The sequence below is a fragment of the Tachypleus tridentatus genome, chromosome 10, assembly GCF_004210375.1.
Source record: "Tachypleus tridentatus isolate NWPU-2018 chromosome 10, ASM421037v1, whole genome shotgun sequence".
NCBI lineage: Eukaryota > Metazoa > Arthropoda > Merostomata > Xiphosura > Limulidae > Tachypleus > Tachypleus tridentatus.
This window is the reverse complement of record NC_134834.1, coordinates 115,986,579-116,008,797: the sequence shown is the minus strand read 5'-3', so window position 1 is coordinate 116,008,797 and position 22,219 is coordinate 115,986,579. Positions and strand designations below refer to the sequence as shown.

Sequence of the window (22,219 nt, the reverse complement as noted above, 5' to 3'; positions counted from 1 at the left end):
TCTCCTAACATGAACATAAACATTATCAACAATAAAAAGGTATTAGGGATTACTTAAGGCCCAAAGTAAACATTACCAACAACAAGAAGGGCTTCTTCAATGTCTCTAGGTAAACATTACCAATAACAACAAGGGCTTCTTCAGTTCTCTAGGTAAACATTACCAATAACAAGAAGGGCTTCTTCAATGTGTCAAGGTAAATGCTACCAACAACAAGAAGGGCTTCTTCAATGTCTCTAGGTAAACACTACCAATAACAAGAAGGGCTTCTTCAGTTTTCTAGGTAAACATTATCAATAACAAGAAGGGCTTCTTCAATGTCTCTAGGTAAACATTACCAATAACAAGAAGGACTTCTTCAGTGTCTCTAGGTAAACACTACCAATAACAAGAAGGGCTTCTTCAATGTCTTTAGGTAAACACTACCAACAACAAGAAGGGCTTCTTCAATGTGTCAAGGTAAATGCTACCAACAACAAGAAGGGCTTCTTCAATGTCTCTAGGTAAACATTACCAACAACAAGAAGGGCTTCTTCAGTGTCTCTAGGTAAACATTACCAATAACAAGAAGGGCTTCTTCAATGTCTCTAGGTAAACATTACCAAAAAGAAGAAGGGCTTCTTCAATGTGTCAAGGTAAATGCTACCAACAACAAGAAGGGCTTCTTCAGTGTCTCAAGGTAAACATTACCAACAACAAGAAGGGCTTCTTCAATGTGTCAAGGTAAATGCTACCAACAACAAGAAGGGCTTCTTCAATGTGTCAAGGTAAATGCTACCAACAACAAGAAGGGCTTCTTCAATGTCTCTAGGTAAACACTACCAATAACAAGAAGGGCTTCTTCAGTTTTCTAGGTAAACTTTATCAATAACAAGAAGGGCTTCTTCAATGTCTCTAGGTAAACATTACCAATAACAAGAAGGGCTTCTTCAGTGTCTCTAGGTAAACATTACCAATAACAAGAAGGGCTTCTTCAATGTCTCTAGGTAAACATTACCAAAAAGAAGAAGGGCTTCTTCAATGTCTGAAGGTAAATGTTACCAACAACAAGAAGGGCTTCTTCAGTGTTTCAAGGTAAACATTACCAACAACAAGAAGGGCTTCTTCAATGTCTCAAGGTAAACATTACCAACAACAAGAAGGGCTTCTTCAATGTCTCATGGTAAACATTACCAACAACAAGAAGGGCTTCTTCAATGTCTCTAGGTAAACACTACCAATAACAAGAAGGGCTTCTTCAATGTCTCTAGGTAAGCATTACCAATAACAAGAAGGGCTTCTTCAGTGTCTCTAGGTAAACATTACCAATAACAAGAAGGGCTTCTTCAGTGTTTCAAGGTAAACATTACCAACAACAAGAAGGGCTTCTTCAGTGTCTCTAGGTAAACACTACCAATAACAAAAAGGGCTTCTTCAGTGTCTCAAGGTAAACACTACCAACAACAAGAAGGGCTTCTTCAATGTCTCTAGGTAAACATTACCAATAACAAGAAGGGCTTGTTCAATGTCTTTAAGTAAACACTACCAAGAACAAGAAGGGCTTGTTCAGTGTCTCAAGGTAACACCATTTTTTCAAAAGTGTCACGTTGTCCTATCCAGTTGCTGCCCATTTCATCTTAGTTTATTCAAATACATGAATCACTGATACCAAACCTGCCAAATTCTCTACTAACAAACAATGGCTGGTATTGAAAGTTCAGGGAAGTGATGTTTCTGGTTTGTTTGATATATGATGTGTATGTAACAAATTCATTGTTAACAGTGTTAGTACTGAAACTGTTGTTAACTGGCACTAGCTCTGTATCAAATGTTGCTGTGTTTTTTAAGTAATTGTTTTCATTTTATTATTGTGTAGCAATCAACAAAGTTATGTTAGATTTGTGTTGGCAAAAAGCTTGAAGGTTTGTTGAGATAGTTAAGTAGAAACTTAAGATCATTAAAAAAAAAGACATTTTGAACCAAATACAAGAAAGTTACAGTTTTCTGTTTTCCACGATGTAAGTACACTTGTTTTTTATTGTAATATTTATTTTGGGCCTTAAACTGATAGAGTACACCATATATGTTAAGTTCTTATTGTACACAAGTAAACACAGCAAGAAAAATTATAATATTTAAGTGTACTTATATAATACATTATAAATATTTATTTATTTAAATTATTTTTTAACTTAGCTCTTGTACCCTATGAGGTTGTTGTTCAACAATTGGCAACAGATACAGTTAGTTGTGGAACTTCTATAGGTATTGGAGGTGGTCTTTTCTCCTGTGGAAGCTATGCACAGGTAGCACTTGTATGTTTGGTGGTAAGTTGTGTTTTCCATAAGTTTTGTTTAGGCTCAACACAAAGTTTCTCTACTTTATTATTTGACAGGTTGTACCTTCTTGCATCATTTAATCCTTACATGAGTTCTGATTTTGATTATTATTCATCATTTGATGACAAATACCTCATTTAATTTTGCCTTCACATGACTACAAGTCTTATAATTCTGGTGGCCATTCATAATTATAATTTTTCTGTACAGAAAATCAGGTTTTATTAATTTTATGTTATTTTTGTTTACGCTAATGATTCTAGTTATCTTAACTAATACTCTTTAAATATTATTTCTGTGTTATATTTGGTATATTCTTTTAATTTATACAATGTTTATATTTTGAGTTTTCTTACCTTTGTATTTCACTCTGTGTTTAAACCTATTGCAGTGGGGTTATGTATTTTGCACAACCTTGTAAACACCATTTATCTGTAATGGTATAGGTGCTATAACTTATTATAATGGTATATGTACTATAACTTATTATATCCTCACAGAATTTGACAATCTTTCAGTAAACTTTAACAATCTTTGTAAAAAAATACAAAAAACAGAATCTTTAAGTATTTTCACTCAGAGCTTGTGTTCAATTGTATTGTATCAGAATGTTGACTGCTCTAAGTGTAAAGGGATTTTCATATCAATATTAAAAATGATTTTCTTCACCTGAAAGTTTTCAAATCATATTTGCATAAACCACAAATTCTTCTAAACAAATATCAGTTGTTTTTTTAAATAAAGTTTAAATTTTATTTTCCCAATCATAACTGTATAAGAGGTTGGTTAATAACCTTGTAACCTCCACAAAAATTTAGTATTTATATAAATTACCTTTTTTTTTTCCTTTCTAGAATTATTTGAACTGGAACATGGCACTGGATTTCTTTTTTATCATAAATAGCTTAAATGTTTTAACATTATACATCTGTTTATACTTAAATTTTGTTGTTTTGTTGCCCCTTGAATTGTGTCCAAACTAATATTCCCCTTGGTGTGGATTCCTGTACATGGTGAGAGGACCTCCTTCGGAAGGTTCTGTTCTTTCAATTTACCTCCTCTAGGATCTAAACATCCACCCACGTGTTTGTTGATGCATGGCAACCCGTGATAGGGAGGAGAGGATCCTGGTGGTTGAGGGGTCCAACCCTAATACGTCGCTTTGAATTCCTGCAGACGGGCGAACTTGGGGTAGCCCCCTTGGATCAATCGGCTAGTCCACTTGTGTGAGGATCAACCAATTACCAGTGTTGGATGTCAGGTGGACATCGTATCTGATGCTGGTGTTTGGGTATAGTGCTCATGAAACCCTAGAATTGCTGTTGTATCCTTGTTTGATATTGTAGTGCGTCCCCTCGTAGGGCTCCATGGTGGGTGGGGTCAGTGGGTACAGAAATTTCCCTTTCTTTATTATGGATTCTCCAAATAAAAACTTAAATAAAATAGTGGAACTAAATGTGGGATCTTTCTGAACCTACTGAAATTATACCAATATATTATAAGAAAAATAGCCAAGACAACGACAACGAACCAAACGGACAAGCAGCTGAAGGATGTATTTCTGTACTTGTTCAAAGGTATTCATCACAAAAAATAATGAAATTGTAAAAGAAGTGTTATTTGGATTCATCTTCATGAAAGAGCCTAAAAAATAAACATAAAACAACAAAAAATGTGGTAAAAGGTCCTGGTAAATATAGCCAAAATTGCAATTTTCAAATAACCATAAAAGTTCAAGTACTTACGGTTAAAAACAGAAAACCACCTTGGAAATATTTTTCTCTTGTTCTGTTTTAGCCCTGTCTGCAGTATAAGGATGGAACTGGAACTTGTGAGGCAAACTATCTTCTGCTTAAAGCAATAACCAAATAAAAATTATTTTCACATAATAGGTGCAGCAGACATTGGCAGTATTTTTAAAGTTCAAAGTTGTTGTGAATGGCAGAAACTAAATAAACTGCAGGAGTAAACAAAGACAAAACCTGAATGTACGTGTGAAGCCACAACTTGGATGTATGTTCATGCATGGATAAAACGTCCATTTTGATGTGTGTTCCAGGCCATGCAGGGATAAAACCTCCATTTTGATGTATGTTCCAGGCCATGCAGGGATAAAACCTCCATTTTGATGTATGTTCTAGGCCATGCAGGGACAAAACCTCCATTTTGATGTATGTTCTAGGCCATTCAGGGATAAAACCTCCATTTTGATGTATCTTCTAGGCCATTCATGGATAAAACCTCCATTTTGATGTGTGTGCCAGGCCATGCAGGGATAAAACCTCCATTTTGATGTATGTTCTAGGCCATGCAGGGACAAAACCTCCATTTTGATGTATGTTCTAGGCCATTCAGGGATAAAACCTCCATTTTGATGTATCTTCTAGGCCATTCATGGATAAAACCTCCATTTTGATGTGTGTGCCAGGCCATACACAAAGTTATTCAAGAAAGCTGGCAAGAGATGCCCTTTATCAGATATAGTGTAAACTGTACAAACAGAATATCAACATTTTTTGTACTAGTAATATAAAAGTGACAACCATGGAAAGCCTTCTTCAATGTTTAGAGGGGAAAAAAAGTGTCTTATGGGGTAGATAGAGAACCTTGTTTGGAATGTTCTAAATTTGATCAGAGTTGTGTATGCTAAATTCAATATTGTGAAAGGTGTTACTTTCTGTAATAGTAGCATCCTATCATGGAAACATAAACAATTTCATGAAATAACAAACTTTACCTGATATATGGAGGATAGGTTTATGTCTGTCATATGGAGAAGGATTTTAATAATTTAATTTTATGATTGGTTAACATCAAAGAATTAAGACAAGTTATGAATACAGTACTGGCATTTTTAAATACATTTGTTTCGGACTTGAAACAGCCATTACTGGCATGTGAAGTTTGGTCTTTCACTAACCTGCTGATCTGAGGCACAGCTCCATTTTATTATAGATGATATTAACCCCACAACCATCAGTGCATTAATAATATACCATTACATTTTTAATACTATATATTATCATCAGTGAAATAATTTTGTCCTCTTGCCAAGCAGTATTTCCTTTGTTTCACATATAATAAACACTATACTGTTCTTCCACTTATTAGGTCCTCATACTTAAACAGATAAAGTAGTTGTGTGTTGCTTTATCTCTGAATTTCCACATGTACAAACAAAAAAAGGTGTCTTTTTGTTTTTAATGTGATTATTTTGTACCATTAGGTGGAAGAAGAAAAGTACCATGTTGGAGTAAAATGGCTTCGAGAATTGTTATACCAAACACAGTTCACTGCTGAACGAGTTCACGTACAAGCAAATAAGATGGTGAATGAAATTGCTGAGCTGAAACGCAAAGGATCCAAAATTGCAAGTACAGCAATGGCGAATATTTGTTTCACAAGCCAGAGTAACCACTGGACAGCCAGTATGATTCGACAGTGCAATTTCCTAAAAAACATCCTTCAAAGCATTAAGACCAACCCTGAACTGGTAATGTACAACATACATAACTCTTTAGTTTTATTCAACAGTAATGTTTAGGAGATTATGTTTGTAAAATCTTCATATTGTAGTTATTACCATGTTTTCAACAGTCCTTCACAACAGTAATGTAAGATACTTAAATACTTCATACAGTAGTTATTACCATGTTTAAACAGTCCTTCACAACAGTAATGTAAGATACATAAATACTTCTTACTGTAGTTATTACCATGTTTAAACAGTCCTTCACAACAGTAATGTAAGATACTTAAATACTTCATACAGTAGTTATTACCATGTTTAAACAGTCCTTCACAACAGTAATGTAAGATACTTAAATACTTCATACAGTAGTTATTACCATATTTAAACAGTCCTTCACAACAGTAATGTAAGATACTTAAATACTTCATACAGTAGTTATTACCATTTTTAAACAGTCCTTCACAACAGTGGTGTAAGATACATAAATACTTCATACAGTAGTTATTACCATGTTTAAACAGTCCTTCACAACAGTAATGTAAGATACTTAAATACTTCATACAGTAGTTATTACCATGTTTAAACAGTCCTTCACAACAGTAATGTAAGATACTTAAATACTTCATATAGTAGTTATTACCATGTTTAAACAGTCCTTCACAACAGTAATGTAAGATACTTAAATACTTCATACAGTAGTTATTACCATGTTTAAACAGTCCTTCACAACAGTAATGTAAGATACTTAAATACTTCATATAGTAGTTATTACCATGTTTAAACAGTCCTTCACAACAGTAATGTAAGATACTTAAATACTTCATACAGTAGTTATTACCATGTTTAAACAGTCCTTCACAACAGTAATGTAAGATACATAAATACTTCATACAGTAGTTATTACCATGTTTAAACAGCCCTTCACAACAGTAATGTAAGATACATAAATACTTCATACAGTAGTTATTACCATGTTTAAACAGCCCTTCACAACAGTGGTGTAAGGTATTTAAATACTTCTTACTGTAGTTATTACCATGTTTAAACAGTCCTTCACAACAGTAATGTAAGATACATAAATACTTCATACAGTAGTTATTACCATGTTTAAACAGCCCTTCACAACAGTAATGTAAGATACATAAATACTTCATACAGTAGTTATTACCATGTTTAAACAGCCCTTCACAACAGTGGTGTAAGATATTTAAATACTTCTTACTGTAGTTATTACCATGTTTAAACAGTCCTTCACAACAGTAATGTAAGATACATAAATACTTCATACAGTAGTTATTACCATGTTTAAACAGTCCTTCACAACAGTAATGTAAGATACTTAAATACTTCATACAGTAGTTATTACCATGTTTAAACAGTCCTTCACAACAGTAATGTAAGATACTTAAATACTTCATACAGTAGTTATTACCATGTTTAAACAGTCCTTCACAACAGTAATGTAAGATACTTAAATACTTCTTACTGTAGTTATTACTATGTTTAAACAGCCCTTCACAACAGTAATGTAAGATACTTAAATACTTCATACAGTAGTTATTACCATGTTTAAACAGTCCTTCACAACAGTAATGTAAGATACTTAAATACTTCTTACTGTAGTTATTACTATGTTTAAACAGCCCTTCACAACAGTAATGTAAGATACATAAATACTTCATACAGTAGTTATTACCATGTTTAAACAGTCCTTCACAACAGTAATGTAAGATACTTAAATACTTCTTACTGTAGTTATTACCATGTTTAAACAGCCCTTCACAACAGTAATGTGAGATACATAAATACTTCATACAGTAGTTATTACCATGTTTAAACAGTCCTTCACAACAGTAATGTAGGATACATAAATACTTCATACAGTAGTTATTACCATGTTTAAACAGCCCTTCACAACAGTGGTGTAAGATATTTAAATACTTCTTACTGTAGTTATTACCATGTTTAAACAGTCCTTCACAACAGTAATGTAGGATACATAAATATTTCATACAGTAGTTATTACCATGTTTAAACAGTCCTTCACAACAGTAATGTAAGATACTTAAATACTTCTTACTGTAGTTATTACCATCTTTAAACAGCCCTTCACAACAGTAATGTGAGATACATAAATACTTCATACAGTAGTTATTACCATGTTTAAACAGTCCTTCACAACAGTGGTGTAAGATACATAAATACTTCATACAGTAGTTATTACCATGTTTAAACAGTCCTTCACAACAGTAATGTAAGATACTTAAATACTTCATACAGTAGTTATTACCATGTTTAAACAGTCCTTCACAACAGTAATGTAGGATACATAAATATTTCATACAGTAGTTATTACCATGTTTAAACAGTCCTTCACAACAGTAATGTAAGATACTTAAATACTTCTTACTGTAGTTATTACCATCTTTAAACAGCCCTTCACAACAGTAATGTGAGATACATAAATACTTCATACAGTAGTTATTACCATGTTTAAACAGTCCTTCACAACAGTAATGTAAGATACTTAAATACTTCATACAGTAGTTATTACCATGTTTAAACAGTCCTTCACAACAGTAATGTAAGATACATAAATACTTCATACAGTAGTTATTACCATGTTTAAACAGCCCTTCACAACAGTGGTGTAAGGTATTTAAATACTTCTTACTGTAGTTATTACCATGTTTAAACAGTCCTTCACAACAGTAATGTAAGATACATAAATACTTCATACAGTAGTTATTACCATGTTTAAACAGCCCTTCACAACAGTGGTGTAAGATATTTAAATACTTCTTACTGTAGTTATTACCATGTTTAAACAGCCCTTCACAACAGTAATGTAAGATACATAAATACTTCATATAGTAGTTATTACCATGTTTAAACAGCCCTTCACAACAGTGGTGTAAGATATTTAAATACTTCATACAGTAGTTATTACCATGTTTAAACAGCCCTTCACAACAGTAATGTAAGATACTTAAACAATATTACCTGTCAATGTCTATTTTCAAAGTTAATGAGAATTATACATCTGTAATCTTGGTTAGAAATGTAATGTTTGTTGTCAGTATGTTATAAATATACATATTGTGTAATGGAAACAGGTTGTGTGGTCAATACTTTGACTTTATGAAATTCATTTTGTCTGAACTTGTAATGCTTTTCACAGGTCTTACTTCACCATATCTGCATTTTATATTGTTGATGTTATAAAAATTGCAACTTAGGTTTCTACATAAATGTTTGGTTTTCTGTGTCAAGGTGTTAGATTCCCTAAATCATCTTCGTCTTCAGATCACTGAGCCCCAGAATATTACGGTACACATGAATGCTAACGTAGAAAACCTTTCTAAGAAGTTTTCTCCTCGAATGCCATGGGAACAAGATTTTTTTCCCAATAAAGTTGAATTTGCAAAAATGAGGTATTTTCTGAATGTGTGTTTCTTAATAAATGAGAAAATCTTTAATGTCATTTATGTGTTTTAAATTCATTTTATTTTAAGATAATTTTATTGTGATAATACTTTCTAGTGTAGTTATGTGAACATTTCTGTTATTTATGTTCACGAAAACTGTCCTTTGTCATATGAGACCTAGTTTCTTATAGTAATGTTATTTGAACATGTGTAATATTTTGACAGATATTTAATTTCAATATATTTTTATCTTGGTGTACTTTATTATAAATTTTACCTTTAATGTTTCTAATTCATATGTGTGTAGACTTTCACGTGAATGTTTTGTTCACCACTTTTATTAATTTCTACATTTCATTATTTTACTTTGAAATAACAAATTTTATTTTTGTGGAATGTTTCACATTATGATTTTCTTTATTCAAGCACTTTGATATAAATATAACTATTAAATTACATTATATGGTTTCACACAGTGAAGGAACGCTGCCATGTAAGAAGTTTCTTCGACCTTTAGGATCTGGCCCAAACAGTGTGGTAATTGGTGTTGGTGCAGTAGAGTCATCATACTTGATACAGGCAGTTTCCTGTATTGATAATCCAAAGGATCCAGATCTTCCTGCTCTGTTAGTTGCAATTCAGTACTTTACTCAGCTGGAAGTGAGTTTTATATTTCACATACTAGTTTCATAAATGTTATATAAGAAGTGGTTAGTCTTCACTATTTGTTATATAAGAAGTGGTAAGTCTTCACTATTTGTTATATAAGAAGTGGTAAGTCTTCACTATTTGTTATAAAAGAAGTGGTAAGTCTTCACTATTTGTTATATAAGAAGTGGTAAGTCTTCACTATTTGTTATATAAGAAGTGGTTAGTCTTCACTAGTGGTAAGTCTTCACTATTTGTTATATAAGAAGTGGTTAGTCTTCACTATTTGTTATATAAGAAGTGGTTAGTCTTCACTATTTGTTATATAAGAAGTGGTAAGTCTTCACTAGTGGTAAGTCTTCACTATTTCTGACACAATTTGATCTTTTCACTGATTCTTAGGTTGTAGTAAATAAGCTCTGTCTACAAGCTCTAAAGTCTTTAAATATTAACAATGAAGTCAGTTTTTTATTTATTTTGATCTAGTGTAAAGGAAAACTTTCTCCTGCCAAACATTTCTGAATAGTCAGTTGTATACATTAGTTTAACGGAAAGTTTATATGATCAGTTGTACACATTAGTTTAACGGAAAGTTTATATGATCAGTTGTACACATTAGTTTAACGGAAAGTTTATATGAAGATAAACTAATTGTAAATTTAATTATTAATTCAGGCTTTTCCTTTTTTCTTTCTAGGGTCCTTTATGGAGACAAGTCCGTGGTCAAGGATTGACTTACAGCTATTCTATCAGTTTAGTGTTTCAAGAAAGCTTGTTATACTTTACGCTGTTTAAATCTACTCACATAGTTAGTGCTTACAGAGAAGCAAAGAATATTGTGGCAAGTAGTCTTTGTGTTGCATATTTATACAGTGTTACGTTGGCAAGTAGTCTTTGTGTTGCATATTTATACAGTGTCACGTTGGCAAGTAGTCTTTATGTTGCATATTTATACAGTGTCACGTTGGGAAGTAGTCTTTGTGTTGCATATTTATACAGTGTCACGTTTGCAAGTAGTCTTTGTGTTGCATATTTATACAGTGTTACGTTAAGCAACTAGTCTTTGTGTTTACATATTTATACAGTGTTGCATGTTGGCAGAGTAGTCTTTGTGTTGCATATTTATACACAGTGTTACGTTGGCAAGTAGTCTTTGTGTTGCATATTTATACAGTGTTATGTTGGCAACTAGTCTTTGTGTTACATATTTATACAGTGTTATGTTGGCAAGTAGTCTTTATGTTGCATATTTATACAGTGTCACGTTGGCAAGTAGTCTTTGTGTTGCATATTTATACAGTGTTACGTTGGCAAGTAGTCTTTGTGTTTGCATATTTATACAGTGTTACGTTCGCAAGTAGTCTTTGTGTTGCATATTTATACAGTGTTATGTTGGCAACTAGTCTTTGTGTTACATATTTATACAGTGTTATGTTGGCAAGTAGTCTTTCTGTTGCATATTTATACAGTGTCACATTGGCAAGTAGTCTTTGTGTTGCATATTTATACAGTGTCACGTTGGCAAGTAGTGTTTGTGTTGCATATTTATACAGTGTTACGTTGGCAAGTAGACTTTGTGTTGCATATTTATACAGTGTTACGTTGGCAAGTAGACTTTGTGTTGCATATTTATACAGTGTTCACGTTGGCAACTAGTCTTTGTGTTACATATTTATACAGTGTTATGTTGGCAAGTAGTCTTTGTGTTGCATATTTATACAGTGTTACGTTGGCAAGTAGTCTTTGTGTTGCATATTTATACAGTGTTACGTTGGCAACTAGTCTTTGTGTTGCATATTTATACAGTGTTTCAAGTTGGCAAAATTACTCTTTGTGTTGCATATTTATACAGTGTTATGTTTGAATTTTACAGAGAGTAAAACTACAGATTTATTTATATGTCCTCCTTCAGATAAGATTTTGTTCTTTAATGTAAGTGAATGGGGGATGTTTTTATAAGTATCCTTTACAAGACAAATTTTTAAATGTGAAGTTTTTAAGTATCGCACATTCTTTAAGGGTTTTGAATATGTAGAAATCAGTTGTTTTATTGTAATAGATGGGATAAAGAAACGAAGGCTATTCAATTCTTTATGGAAGTTAAATGATTTCTGAATGTGAAGATAAAAGAGTGCCCAAACTCTGCTGAAGTTAAGATAGTGTTTGAACATAGATAAACAGTTAATAATTTAATTAGCTTAAGTTAGGAGAGTTTCACATCTAAAGAAATTAATGATAAATATATTGTAGTGTCGTTATGCCTAAAGTTTCAACATGTTATTATTCTTAGTTTCACATCTAAAGAAATTAATGATAAACATATTGTAGTGTCGTTATGCCTAAAGTTTCAACATGTTATTATTCTTAGTTTCACATCTAAAGAAATTAATGATAAACATATTGTAGTGTCATTATGCCTAAAGTTTCAACATGTTATTATTCTTAGTTTTACATCTAAAGAAATTAATGATAAACATATTGTAGTGTGTCGTTATGCCTAAAGTTTCAACATGTTATTATTCTTAGTTTCACATCTAAAGAAATTAATGATAAACATATTGTAGTGTCGTTATGCCTAAAGTTTCAACCGCGTTATTATTCTTAGTTTCACATCTAAAGAAATTAATGATAAACATATTGTAGTGTCGTTATGCCTAAAGTTTCAACATGTTATTATTCTTAGTTTCACATCTAAAGAAATTAATGATAAACATATTGTAGTGTCGTTATGCCTAAAGTTTCAACACGTTATTATTCTTAGTTTCACATCTAAAGAAATTAATGATAAACATATTGTAGTGTCATTATGCCTAAAGTTTCAACATGTTATTATTCTTAGTTTCACATCTAAAGAAATTAATGATAAACATATTGTAGTAATGTCGTTATGCCTAAAGTTTCAACCGTTATTATTCTTAGTTTCACATCTAAAGAAATTAATGATAAACATATTGTAGTGTCATTATGCCTAAAGTTTCAACATGTTATTATTCTTAGTTTCACATCTAAAGAAATTAATGATAAACATATTGTAGTGTCGTTATGCCTAAAGTTTCAACATGTTATTATTCTTAGTTTCACATCTAAAGAAATTAATGATAAACATATTGTAGTGTCGTTATGCCTAAAGTTTCAACATGTTATTATTCTTAGTTTCACATCTAAAGAAATTAATGATAAACATATTGTAGTGTTGTTATGCCTAAAGTTTCAACATGTTATTATTCTTAGTTTCACATCTAAAGAAATTAATGATAAACATATTGTAGTGTCATTATGCCTAAAGTTTCAACATGTTATTATTCTTAGTTTCACATCTAAAGAAATTAATGATAAACATATTGTAGTGTCATTATGCCTAAAGTTTCAACATGTTATTATTCTTAGTTTCACATCTAAAGAAATTAATGATAAACATATTGTAGTGTTGTTATGCCTAAAGTTTCAACATGTTATTATTCTTAGTTTCACATCTAAAGAAATTAATGATAAACATATTGTAGTGTCGTTATGCCTAAAGTTTCAACATGTTATTATTCTTAGTTTCACATCTAAAGAAATTAATGATAAACATATTGTAGTGTTGTTATGCCTAAAGTTTCAACATGTTATTATTCTTAGTATCACATCTAAAGAAATTAATGATAAACATATTGTAGTGTCGTTATGCCTAAAGTTTCAACACGTTATTTTTCTTGGTCACAAAAAAATGTTTTCTTAAAATGAAACATTCATTGCCTTGCTGTAGGTGATCTTTATGGTATCTGGAAACTGGCCAGTGGTTTACATGGTCTATTTTGTCTTAGGAAGTTTGCCAGTGCCTTACTGTAGATGATCTATATGGTAACTGGAAACTGGCCAGTGGTTTATATGGTCTATTTTGTCTTTGAAAGTTTGCCAGAATATTGAGATTAAGAAAAACAAACTGAAATAGGATACATTTCTACTTGTGTATAGACTTTTGAATTTCAATTTAAAAAACACAAATACATAATAAACTAAATGAGTCCAGTGTTTTCCTTTTACAAAGCAGGGTATGCAAAAGCATTTTGCGTTATTAATGGATTCCCATATTGGTAATAAATCAATGTACTTCTTAGATACAGTAGTACTTCATGTTCGTGGTTATAAAACGTACTTCTTAGATACAAGTAGTACTTCATGTTCATGATCATAAAATGTTCTTCTTAGATACAAGTAGTACTTCATGTTCGTGGTTATCAAATGTACTTCTTAGATACAAGTAGTACTTCATGTTCGTGGTTATCAAATGTACTTCTTAGATACAAGTAGTACTTCATGTTCATGATCATAAAATGTACCCCTTAGATACAGTAGTACTTCATGTTCGTGGACATAAAATGTACCCTTAGATACAAGTAGTACTTCATGTTCATGGTTATAAAATGTACCCCTTAGATACAGTAGTACTTCATGTTCATGGTCATAAAATGTACCCCTTAGATACAAGTAGTACTTCATGTTCATGGTTATAAAATGTACCCCTTAGATACAAGTAGTACTTCATGTTCATGGTTATAAAATGTACCCCTTAGATACAAGTAGTACTTCATGTTCATGGTTATAAAACGTACTTCTTAGATACAAGTAGTACTTCATGTTCATGATCATAAAATGTTCTTCTTAGATACAAGTAGTACTTCATGTTCGTGGTTATCAAATGTACTTCTTAGATACAAGTAGTACTTCATGTTCATGATCATAAAATGTACCCCTTAGATACAGTAGTACTTCATGTTCGTGGTCATAAAATGTACCCTTAGATACAAGTAGTACTTCATGTTCATGGTTATAAAATGTACCCCTTAGATACAGTAGTACTTCATGTTCATGGTCATAAAATGTACCCCTTAGATACAAGTAGTACTTCATGTTCATGGTTATAAAATGTACCCCTTAGATACAAGTAGTACTTCATGTTCATGGTTATAAAATGTACCCCTTAGATACAAGTAGTACTTCATGTTCGTGGTTATAAAATGTACCCCTTAGATACAAGTAGTACTTCATGTTCATGGTTATAAAATGTACCCCTTAGATACAAGTAGTACTTCATGTTCATGGTTATAAAATGTACCCCTTAGATACAAGTAGTACTTCATGTTCATGGTTATAAAACGTACTTCTTAGATACAAGTAGTACTTCATGTTCATGATCATAAAATGTTCTTCTTAGATACAAGTAGTACTTCATGTTCATGGTCATAAAATGTACCCCTTAGATACAAGTAGTACTTCATGTTCATGGTTATAAAATGTACCCCTTAGATACAAGTAGTACTTCATGTTCATGGTTATAAAATGTACCCTTAGATACAAGTAGTACTTCATGTTCATGGTTATAAAATGTACCCCTTAGATACAGTAGTACTTCATGTTCGTGGTCATAAAATGTACCCCTTAGATACAAGTAGTACTTCATGTTCATGGTTATAAAATGTACCCCTTAGATACAAGTAGTACTTCATGTTCATGGTTATAAAATGTACCCCTTAGATACCAGTAGTACTTCGTGTTCGTGGTTATCAAATGTACTTAGATACAAGTAGTACTTTTTGTTCGTGGTTATAAATTGTACTTCTTAGATACAAGTAGTACTTTTTGTTCATGGTTATAAAATGTACCCCTTAGATACAAGTAGTACTTCATGCAATAAAATGTGCCGTGAGGCAGTAGTCAGTTACCAAAAATATTAGCTACCTTCACAGACTAGAAAACAAAATGTTACCATGGGCTAACATATATTGCATAAATCTGACTACTGATTGATATAAGTCGAGAATTTGAAATATATAGATGTAGTAGTGTGCCATTATTGTGGCAGATGTGCAAACTTAATTGTTGTCTTTATCTAGAGCAACACCTGTCAGGAAAAGTGCAGTGGGAACAATCTCTTGTGGATTCAAGTTGTAGTAGCCTTATTTTTGAACTTGTTGAGAAGCAGCAGAGTGTAGAAAGTGCATCATTACAGTCATTGTTGGCATATTATCATGGAGTAAATTTGAACTATACCAAGTGAGTTTATTTTATATACATTCAGATCACAATGTGAACTAATAATAACTGGAGGAACAGTGTAGAGAGTACATTGTTACAGTCACTATTGGTATATTATCATGGAGTTAATGTAAGATATACCAACTTATAACTATAATCTTACGTCCTTAATACTAAGTGTAATCCCTACCAAGATGTTTCCAGCCTCTTTGTGGCTCAACAGTGAATCTGTGAGCTTATAATATTAACTGGATTTTGATACTTGTAGTTGCCTCAGCACAAATAGCACATTCTGGAGCTTATTAGCAACAACAATAACAAAAATAAATGCCGTGTTTTTTATTAAACATTTTTAATACAAAGTTTGAATGTCATGAAGAGACAGTTAAAGACATAAGAAAGACTGAAGCAAAGTTGTAAATGTGTACTTTACCTGAGAGATAGTTGAATAATATATGATGTGAGAAAGGCTGGGCCAAAGTATTTAGTTGTTTCTTTCAAATGTGGTTTATTTCAGAGAGATGATTGACCTGATATCCACTGTCACAGTTGAAGATGTTAGGAAGGCAGCGTCAAAATATCTTGCTCCACTCTTTGATGTAGAAATGTCTGCTGTGCCATTTGTTGTCATCCTTCAAAAGTAGATGAGGTAGTGAGAAACTTTAAAACGTAAGTTGGTTAAATCAACATGAATTTCTTGATGTAATTTTAAGCATTTTCCAGATATAAACATAAAAAATACTTTTCTTTATGATTAGGAAGTAAGTCAACAAACCATTTAAAATCTGACTACCTATAATAGCAATGTCATAAAGTTAACACTGGTATTAAGGTTCTGCAGCACCATGGATATGTTCAGTTGACCTTCTGTGGATCTGGACAAGTATGTGTGTCAAGCCTGTTGTATTCATGCTCAGCTGAGAAAAGATGAATCTGCAGAAGACGAGTTTATTTATATTCATGACAGAGTTGAAATTAAGAGAATTTTATTAACGTATTTCTGCTTAAAATATATTTTTTAATTATGAAATGTTTAAAGTACAAGTTGTGTTGAAATTAACATTTTTTTGTACAGAACAGGATCACACTTTAATTCGTCTTTATTTTCTCTATGTTGTAGAATGTCTAGAGAGCTGACAGTTCTTAGTTCCATTGAAGAAAATTTGCTTTCTCAAATGTGTACAATCTAGAAAGTTCTGAAAATTCAACAAGTATTTTTTCTGTCATTTAATACCATTTGTTTGTTGTTTTCTCACAAGGTTCAATAAATTTCTGATTTGTATGATATTATAAAATTGTTCAAAGAAATATAAATAAAAGTAATACATTGAAAATAATGTCTTTCTTATTTAAATTAAAACTAGAGAGAATCCTCTAAAAAATAGGATAAGCAAAAGAAAATAATAGTTTAAGACATAAATAAAGAACTTTAATATTTCACAAAACTGAGTAAAAAAAATCAAGACTTTCTAACAGTGTTTACTTTCTCTGCAAGAGTAGACAGAAATCACAGATAGCAAAAATTTTAATAAAAAAAAACAAACTCCAAGGCTTATAAATAAGAATTTTGGTAACAAAATTCATCTTTAAAAAGCTTCGTAATGAATGCATAATATTTTTGAAAAGATTAAATCCTGTGATATGTACTCTTTTACAAAATACAAAGGCTTTAAGTATATTCACAAAAACACGTGTAAATGTTGACATTAGTTTGTATTTTTATACATAAACAATTAACTGTAGCAAGTTTTGAAGCAAAAGTTGTGTTTTTGAAAAGCCCACTTTAAGTACATATTTCTCTAGAAGAACATCATTATCAGCCATACAAAGGCTATATACACCACAATAACACTGATGGGACATCATTTCTGCCAAACAGAACAGTAAATACATCACAATAAAACTGATGGGACATCATTTCTACCAAACAGAACAGTAAATACATCACAATAAAACTGATGGGACATCATTTCTACCAAACAGAACAGTAAGTACACCACAATAAAACTAATGGGACATCATTTCTACCAAACAGAACAGTAAATACATCACAATAAAACTTATGGGACATCATTTCTACCAAACAGAACAGTAAGTACACCACAATAAAACTAATGGGACATCATTTCTACCAAACAGAACAGTAAATACATCACAATAAAACTTATGGGACATCATTTCTACCAAACAGAACAGTAAGTACATCACAATAAAACTGATGGGACATCATTTCTTCCAAACAGAACAGTAAATACATCACAATAAAACTGATGGGACATCATTTCTACCAAACAGAACAGTAAATACATCACAATAATAATGGAGTTTATAACTTTTGATATTTTTATGGGGGGGGGAAAGAGATTTAAAATGCCCCCTTTTAGAAAGGGATTTTTCAGGAAAAAAATTTTGATGATAATTAAGAAAGGAGTAAATATGTTTTAAAAGAGTTTATTAATGTTAATAATGTATTTAAAATTAAATATAATAAAATATATTTATAATTTATACAGGAAATTTAAAATTTTCATTACAGTAATGTTTCTTTATTTAATCAGAATGCTACTCCGATGTTTCTTCTGACTCACTATTTTCAAGACTTTTGAAGAGCAAAAAATAATATCTTGAATTTAGGATGCCCTCTAATTTAAGATGCCCTGTAATTTAAGACACACCCTAATTTTCAGTTTGGAAAAATGTAGTTAGAGAAATTAAAATAAATCTCTAATCTTTTGTTCTTTTTAAGAGTAATGTAAAATCAAAAATGAGAAAAATATTTCTTGAAAACCTCAAGGCTTGAAATATGTAAATTTTGACAATAGAATGAACTAGACATTTTACATCAAAACCAGTAACTTACAGTTGATGATGCTATCATACCACATGATTTATAATAATGAAAGTATCTGAAAAACTGTGAAATAGCTAGCAAAGAATTCCTTTTTACTGAATGGTAACATATATGATTAAATAAGTTGGGTTAATGTGTGTGGGGGATAATTAGGCCCCTATGTTAGCGATTGAGTAATTATGAGAAATTTGGTTACAAAAATGTTCTAAAGAATTTAAACCATTAGTGTATAAAACACTTATAAATGTTACATCTAAGAAGAACATAAATAAGTTTCTTATATAAAAACTAACTTCATTATTGTAAAAGTACAAATCTTGTTTACTGTTCCTGAATACCCCAGTCATCAAAAAATGGTGGGGAATTTAAAACTGTAATATACCACAAGCCTACATTTTCTGGAAAATATTTTAAATTACAGCAGTTTCATGCAAAAGAAAATCTGATTAGAATTTTGGTATACAGAGCCAGTGACACTTACCAGACATGGAATGGTTGGCTTACACTTAAACAAGGCAGAGGCTAGCATGGTATTGTTAGAAAGGGTGAGTAAATCAGAATGGGTTTAAAGTAGGGTTATGATATTAGTAATATAGGAAATATAACTGACAGGAAAATGTACAACAGGCATAAAACATAAGCATATTTCATGATCTGTGATTAATTGTTGCAGTTGTAATGAAAGGAGTATTAAATGTAACACTAATGGATTCAAAACAATTGTGGAAACTGAGGATTTAAATATTATGGGTATCACTGAGACTCTGTTAGATTTAACCAGTTTTGATGAGAGAAATCTTTTTGAAATACCAGGCTATAGATTATTCACTAGAGTTTTAAGTATTGAAAAAAAAGAGGGAGTGCAGTAGTTTTACATGTGAGGAGAGAATAGTGTTCTGTTAAGTTAGTGAATATTAAAGAAAACAGCACTGAGGTCGAGTCAGTTAGTGTTAGTGGATATAAAGGAGGAAAACACTAGTTTCATTTACCCATTGTGGGTAGAACACCAATAGTATATTGTGTAGCTTTGTGGTTAACCTCAAACAAAGAAATTGTTATAAACCACCAGGTCAGAAAGTTAATAACAAAGTATACAATTAGAACAGAATGGTAGTTTAAGATGGTGTTCTTATTATGTGAGATTTTCATTTCAGTAGAACTGACTGGGAAAATTATGAGTGAGGGGGAATAGGTGTTTGGAAATTGTTGAAGATAATTTTATACACCAACTGATGATGTAACTTACAAGAGAGGAAGCTATATTACATTTAATATCAACATCTGAAGTGAATATGTTATAGAGTTGAGGTTGTTAAACATCTAAGTACAATCAATGATTGTTTGGAATTTTACTACTTGTAGAATTCAAGATGAATAGTAATCTGATTTCAGGAAAGCTAATTATGATATAATGAGACATGATTGGACTAAATAGCTAGGATGAGACCTTGAACAGATGTGGGAAGCATTTACTGAACACTTTGTGTATACAGAACATAAATATTCCTTGCAGAAACAAAAAAGGCTATGGAGTGGAATAAGCCAGCATGGTTTATTAAAGACTCCAGAAGTCATAAAACTGAAGAAACTTAAACTTACTGGAAATTATAAGAATTTGGAGGACTCAGAAATTAAAAAAAGCTGATTAAAATGGTAATAGTTTATATATAAAGGATTGGCTGAGAGATTCAAATGAAACAATAGGGAATTATTTTAGGTATATTAAGATAGGGCCTCTTAAGAATGATGGTGGGGAGCTGAACTTTTATAATTATAAGATGGTAAACTTATTCAATTAATAGTTCTCTTGTGTTTTTACAAAGATACAAATTATGCCTTAAACACAGCACTTAATGTGTGAGAAAAATATTGCTCTAAAAGATATTATTTTAAGTTCTGAAATTGTAAGAAAAAGTTGTGAAACCTAAAAAGTGATAAGTTCCTGAATCAGACAACTTTTATCTTAGAGTTTTATAGGAACTCGAAAGGTTTATTTCTGAACCACTAGGTAATACGTTTTATAGGTCATTGAGTATTGAAAGAGTATTAGAAGATCAGAAGTTGGCTAATGTTAGTCCAATATTTAAAGGTAATAAACAGTGACCAGGCAATTATAGGCCAGCTAATCTTATCTTACATCACTTGTTGGAAAGGTCTTTGAAGAGTGTTATTAAAGATCCACTGAAGAGTCAATTAAAACAACCTGATATAGTGTCAAAAAGCCAGCATGATCCAACTAAAGGAAACATTATTTGAGGATGTTCATGCAAAGAGTTAATGAAGGAAATAGTGTAGATCTGGTTTACCTTGTCTTTTAGAAAGTGTTTTATAAGGTGCCTCACAAGACTTGTTATAAAAATTAAAACTGTTGGAATGTATATTGAACATTTAATGATATTCATAGAAAATCAAACTAATTAAGTCCTTTGTATTATTAAGCAAGATAAACTTTCATTAACTTTCTAATAAATGAACATGTACCGTCTATTGTCCAAATTACTACTTGTCATAAACTTTTGTTTCAGAATTTAACAATTTTCGCTATCAATCTCAGATTATATGAAATATTCATATTTATATATTTACCTGTATTAAAAATTGACATACTGCCATACCCCTTTTAATTAGATTTTCTCTTGCCATACTTTTTTAAATATCCATAATTTTTTTAAACTGTCTTATCTATTCCATTTCATGTTGAATAGGTTAGAAAATTGTTTTAGCTGAGAACAAGAGAAGCGATTTGCATGTTTGTTTATTAAGGTTTTGATGGATTTTCAATATTGCTGATAAAAAATCATGAACATATGTTTTGTATGGACAATGACAGCTACATATGTAATGACTTTGAAAGTGATTAAACGATCACTCTCATTTTTAAGAGTAATTTTAGTATGATAAAAATGTCTTCCCATTTTTAACAGGCATGTCGAAATGCCATATCAGTACTTATATATTTAATTATCAACTAGTTGTCTTCTAAAGAATTGTGTTATCATACTCCCTGTTCTCGAGATATATAACGTGGTTTACCCAATTCATCTCATAATTCACTACTTATTATTGAACTCTCGAGGAATGTAACAAACAATAATTAAATTTTGAGAAACATTTAAATTCGTTATGACGTTCCCATATAGTGTTGTTGTGTATGTTATATATGTGGTTTATTTAAAGATCTTTTAATCTGTATATTGAACATTTAATTATATTCCGCGGAAGATCATACTAATATGTCCTGTGTATTATTATACTAGATAAAGTGTTTAACGTTCTAATAAATAAACATCTAACCCAACTTGTTATCCAATTCTACAATTTCTCATAAAAGTTTTGCTTGTTCTCAGCATAACAATTCTCGCTATCCATCTTGGGATAATAGAAATGTTAATATAGTCACCTACTATATTAAAATGGAGATGCTATTATCACCCTATCAATTACATTTTTCTATTGTGATACGTTTTTGAAATGCCCAAATTAC

The 22,219-nt window shown here is 31.2% G+C and overlaps 1 protein-coding gene across 1 annotated transcript in view; it reads left to right on the top strand.

The window, feature by feature from the left end:
- Positions 1-17,218, top strand: part of LOC143228461 (uncharacterized protein C05D11.1-like) — a 32,076-nt gene extending 14,858 nt beyond the window's left edge. Inside the window, exons 6-13 of the mRNA XM_076459716.1 lie at positions 2,176-2,306; positions 5,545-5,811; positions 9,064-9,224; positions 9,695-9,878; positions 10,564-10,708; positions 15,743-15,902; positions 16,402-16,553; positions 17,005-17,218. Of these exons, the coding sequence (XP_076315831.1) occupies positions 2,176-2,306; positions 5,545-5,811; positions 9,064-9,224; positions 9,695-9,878; positions 10,564-10,708; positions 15,743-15,902; positions 16,402-16,528 (1,175 nt within the window). The 3' untranslated portion in view covers positions 16,529-16,553; positions 17,005-17,218. The remainder of the gene's footprint in view (positions 1-2,175; positions 2,307-5,544; positions 5,812-9,063; positions 9,225-9,694; positions 9,879-10,563; positions 10,709-15,742; positions 15,903-16,401; positions 16,554-17,004) is intronic.
- The last annotated feature ends 5,001 nt before the right edge of the window (positions 17,219-22,219 follow it).